This window comes from Balaenoptera acutorostrata, chromosome 9 (genome assembly GCF_949987535.1).
Source record: "Balaenoptera acutorostrata chromosome 9, mBalAcu1.1, whole genome shotgun sequence".
Lineage (NCBI taxonomy): Eukaryota > Metazoa > Chordata > Mammalia > Artiodactyla > Balaenopteridae > Balaenoptera > Balaenoptera acutorostrata.
In genome coordinates this window covers 72,833,087-72,838,102 of record NC_080072.1, presented here as the reverse complement: position 1 = coordinate 72,838,102, position 5,016 = coordinate 72,833,087, and the positions used below count along the sequence as shown (strand labels likewise).

At 44.5% G+C, this 5,016-nt stretch overlaps 1 protein-coding gene across 1 annotated transcript; it reads left to right on the top strand.

The window, feature by feature from the left end:
• The first annotated feature begins 2,999 nt into the window (after positions 1 to 2,999).
• Positions 3,000 to 4,565, top strand: LOC130708882 (lysine-specific demethylase 4D-like). Its single transcript, XM_057553277.1, has one exon. It carries the CDS (start codon positions 3,000 to 3,002, stop codon positions 4,563 to 4,565), a length of 1,566 nt encoding a protein of 521 aa, XP_057409260.1.
• Positions 4,566 to 5,016: the final 451 nt, after the last annotated feature.

The window sequence follows — 5,016 nt, the reverse complement described above, 5'->3', positions numbered from 1 at the left end:
ACATATTTCCATACAAATAACCCAAAAAAAGTTTAGTATTAGTTGTTTTTTGTTTGTTTGTTTGGTTTTTTATACTGCAGGTTCTTATTAGTCATCAATTTTATACACATCAGTGCATACATGTCAATCCCAATCGCCCAATTCAGCACACCACCACCCACACCCCACTGCGGTTTTCCCCCCTTGGTGTCCATACGCTTGTTCTCTACATCTCTGTCTCAACTTCTGCCCTGCAAACCGGTTCATCTGTACCATTTCTCTAGATTCCACATACATGCGTTAATATACGATATTTGTTTTTCTCTTTCTGACTTACTTCACTCTGTATGACAGTCTCTAGATCCATCCACGTCTCAACAAATGCCTCAATTTCGTTCCTTTTTATGGCTGAGTAATATTCTATTGTATATATGTACCACCACTTCTTTATCCATTTGTCTGTCGATGGGCATTCAGGTTGCTTCCGTGACCTGGCTATTGTAAATATTGCTGCAATGAACATTGGGGTGCATGTATTTTTTCAATTATGGTTTTCTCTGTGTATATGCCCAGTAGTGGGATTGCTGGATCATATGGTAATTCTATTTTTAGCTTCTTAAGGAACCTCTATACTCTTCTCCATAGTGGCTCTATCTATTTACATTCCCACCAACAGTGCAAGAGGGTTCCCTTTTCTCCACACCATCTCCAGCATTTGTTGTTTGTAGATTTTCTAATGATGCCTATTCTAACTGGTGTGAGGTGATACCTCATTGTAGTTTTGATTTGCATTTCTCTAATAATTAGTGATATTGAGCAGCTTTTCATGCTGATGCATCTCTTTTTCCTAACTTTAATGAGAATGTTACTTTTGTTTCACTGTTAAGAATGATCATTGCTATTTTTACCTTGAAATTCTTTATCTTACAAAAAAAAGTGTCTCTTGATGCTTTGCAAGTAAGAATTTTAAAATCATGAATGGATTTTCCATTTCATCAAATGCTTTTTTGGTACCTATAAGATGATGATATTTTTCATTTACTTTGTTAATATTCTGAATTATATCATTAAATTTTCCAATGTTCAATCATACTTGCATTCTATTTGGTCATCATGTATTATTCTTTTACTATATTGCTGCATTTCATTGGATAACATTCCATTTTATGCTTTCCTCTATGCTTATAAACAAAAATGGCCTGTAGCTTTATTTTTTATTGTCCTTTTTTCCTTTGGCTATCAGAGAGCAGAATAGCCTCATCTGAGTAGCTTTCCAGCTTTTTCTATACTCTGAAGCAATTTGCACAATAAGAGTTAACTGTTTCTTGAAACTTTTCTAGATTCACATGCAAAATGATGCGTCTCCTGGACTTTCAGGGGTCATACTTTGAACCAGCTTCTTATACTGGGGTGTTATTCAAGCTTTCTGGTGTTTCTTGCATCCATTTTGGATATGTTTCCTCTCCAGAAATTTATTATTTTCTCTTATCTTTTGAAAATGTTGCTGTCAAGTTTCTCCTAAGATTCTCTTTCGAGCTTTTAAAAATTCTTTTGTGCACTATTTCATTCCTAGTGGTTTATTTTCCCCTTCTTTCTTATGCTCAGTTATGCCCATGCTTTATTGCTATCATTAATTTCTTCCAAGAATATTTTTGGTCATCAGTGTTCTGTCTTGTATGTGTTTTCTTCCATTAATTTTGTCTTTATTCTTTGTTATTTTTTTATGCCTACCCCTTCTTTCTCTTCTTCTATTTTATAGTTTCTTCAATTGAATGTTTAGTTCATATATTTTCAATCACCCTTCTTTTTCCTTTTTGTACAATGAAAGATATCATTCTGTTTTAATGCTTTTCACCCTAAACTATAATTTTAAATTTATTTAAATAATTTAAATAAATTTTAAAAAATTTATTTGATAGAAATTTGTGAAAATCATCATAACTTGAAGAATTATGACATTGAGTCGCTCTGATGGCTGTGTAACCAGTACCTGGGTTCAAAACAGAATATTCACATTATTCTAGAGACTTCCTCACAGCCCCACTCACAACCTCTCTCTTTCACAAAGGTAACCACTACTCTGACTTTTAACATACATTATGTTGGTACCAAAAAATATCATCATCTTATAGGTACCTTTTTATCTTTATATAAATGGAAGCATAGAATAGGTATTCTTTTGAGTCCGGATAATTTTGCTCAGTAGTATGTTTATAGAATTATTCTTTTGTTTTCATGTAGTTTTTGTTTATCTCATTCCTGTATTGTATTCCATTGTATGAATATACTACAATGTACTTATCCATTCTAATGTTGACTGGCATTTGAGTTGTTTCCAGTGTTTGACTACTGAAATCATGTTGTTCTGAACATTCTTGGACTTGACTTTCATTGCACAGGCATACACATATCCTAGGCATGAATCATAGCACATGGGTAAGTTCAATTTTAGTGGATACTGTCCAAATAGGTTTTCAAAGTGAAGGTAATGATTTCCGTTCTCCTTACTAGAGTACAAGAATTTCCATTGTTCACAACAACACCATTTCTTGTATTGTCAAACTTATGAAATTTTAGCCTTTATTTGAATATGCAATTAAAGTCCATGGTGGTGTTTTCTTTCTAATTGCCTTGTAACTATTTCCAACCATCAGTTTTCAACCTGTCTCTATTCTTTTTCTTTTTAGGTTTTGTTTTCAATTCTGCCCTGAAGACACTGCATTTGGGATACCCAGCCAGGGCTGGGTGATTCACGAGATCTCAAGAGGACAGAGCCAAGTGTCAACCAAGGGCATCACAGACTTGTAGGCTCAGCCGGCATCAGTCCTGAGCAAGGCTTCTGCCCAGCGTGGAGTCCCCTGGAGAATCAGCAAGCCTACGAAATATTATCAACTCATTGCATTAAAGTCTACTGGGGCTTCCTGCTGATATACTCCAACCCATTTTTGAAAAAGTAGTGTTTTCCAGCATCCTCACCTGCCCAGAACACACATCAGAACTTGGGAGTTTCCTGCTTATTAATGAAAGCTATGAAGTCTAGGTCCAACTGGGCCCGGAACCCAAGTTGTAGAATAATGGTATTTCATCCAACCAAAGAAGAATTTAATGATTTCGATAAATACATTGCTTATATGGAATCCCAAGGTGCACACCGAGCAGGCGTGGCGAAGATCATTCCACCCAAGGACTGGAAAGCCAGACAGACCTATGATGATATCAATGACATCTTAATAGCCGCTCCCCTCCAGCAGGTGACTTCTGGGCAGGCAGGTGTGTTTACTCAATACCACAAAAAGAAGAAAGCCATGACCGTGGGTGAGTACCACCACTTAGCAAATAGTGCAAAATACCGGACTCCAGCACACTTTGATTTTAAGGAGCTGGAGCGAAAATATTGGAAAACACGCCTCTATGATTCACCAGTATATGGTGCGGACGTGAGTGGCTCCTTATTCGATCAAAACACGGAGCAGTGGAACCTTGGACACCTGGGAACCATTCAGGACCTGCTGGAGCAGGAGTGCGGAGTGGTCATCGAAGGCGTCAACACCCCGTACCTGTACTTCGGCATGTGGAAGACCGCCTTCGCCTGGCACACGGAGGACATGGACCTTTACAGCATCAACTACCTGCACTTCGGGGAGCCCAAGACGTGGTACGCGGTGCCCCCGGAGCACGGCCGGCGCCTGGAACGCCTGGCCAGGGAGCTTTTCCCGGGCAGCGCGCGGGGCTGTGAGGCCTTCCTGCGGCACAAGGTGGCTCTCATCTCGCCCACGGTCCTCAAGGACAACGGCATCCCCTTCGATCGGGTCACTCAGGAGGCTGGAGAGTTCATGGTGACCTTTCCCTATGGCTACCACTCTGGCTTCAACCATGGCTTCAACTGCGCGGAAGCCATCAATTTCGCCTCCCCGCGCTGGATCGATTATGGCAAAGTGGCCTTGCAGTGCAGCTGCGGGGAGGCCCGGGTCGCCTTCTCCATGGACGCCTTCGTGCGCATCCTGCAACCGGAGCGCTACGAGCTGTGGAAACGCGGGCAGGACCGGACCGTGGTGGACCACACGCAGCCCACGGCGCCGGACAGCCAGGTCCTGAACGCCTGGAGGGAGATCCGCGCGCCCGGGGGAGCCGCTCTTGGCCAGAGGCACCACCTGCCCCGCCGCGCTCTGCGCCCCCCTAGGGCTGTAGCCGCGGGCGGTGGGACCAGCCACCGAGTCCCTGTGCGTTCTGTGTCCCGGCGCCCCTCGCCGGCCCGGGGTTCTTGCTCTGCCGCCCAGTTCAGGGATGCGGCCACCAGCACCTCCGGGGAGCCCGGCCCGTCCCAGCCGCCGACCCCAGGTCCATCCGCCCCGGATCGCCACCCAGCTGGAAGATGTGGCCCTTGTCGTCGTCCTTGGGAACAGGGCACTGAGGAGCCAGCTGCTCCCCCCAGGGCTAAGAGGAGGCTGTCGTTAGACACAGATCAGGACCCAGAGGCTCAGCCCCTGCCTCTGGATGCACCCTCGCCGGACAGCGCCGCCCCGCTCAGCCCTGGGCTCCAGCATCCCTCCACGGCTTCTGGCTGTGGTTGTGGCCCCGTCCCCTAAGCCCAGGGGATGCCTTTCTACCCCACTGCTCCTGCGTGGGGATCCTTTGAGACTGGTCATATTTCCATTTCAGAGCTTTGGGTATTTGCAGGTCACTAGTCTTGCGTGAGAGTGCCTCCTGTGCTGCCGCTGGACGGGCTGGGTCCGTGGTGTTTACCAAATTCTCCAAAGTTTGTTCTTCCTTCCAGACCCTGGAATCTTTGGACACTGCTAACTCCTGTGTCACAAACTGAGGTTTCATGCACTGGACACTCCAGTGTCTCTGGGAACTAGGTCCTGCTGAGGTCGCCAGAGCCCAATCTACCTCACACTCCCATCCTGTGGGCCAGCTCTGGATGCTGCTGAACTTCTAAAGAACCCTGGGCTTTGATTACCCTCCAGTCTCTCTCCTTTTCCTCTTCCCCCTTCTCTTCCCACTTTTCTTGCCAAACTAGGTCCTTTTGACCAATTA

What these genes read in the sequence shown, in the direction of transcription:
- LOC130708882 (XM_057553277.1), top strand. Translation starts at nt 3,000, where the DNA reads ATGAAAGCTATGAAGTCTAGGTCCAACTGGGCCCGGAACCCAAGTTGT.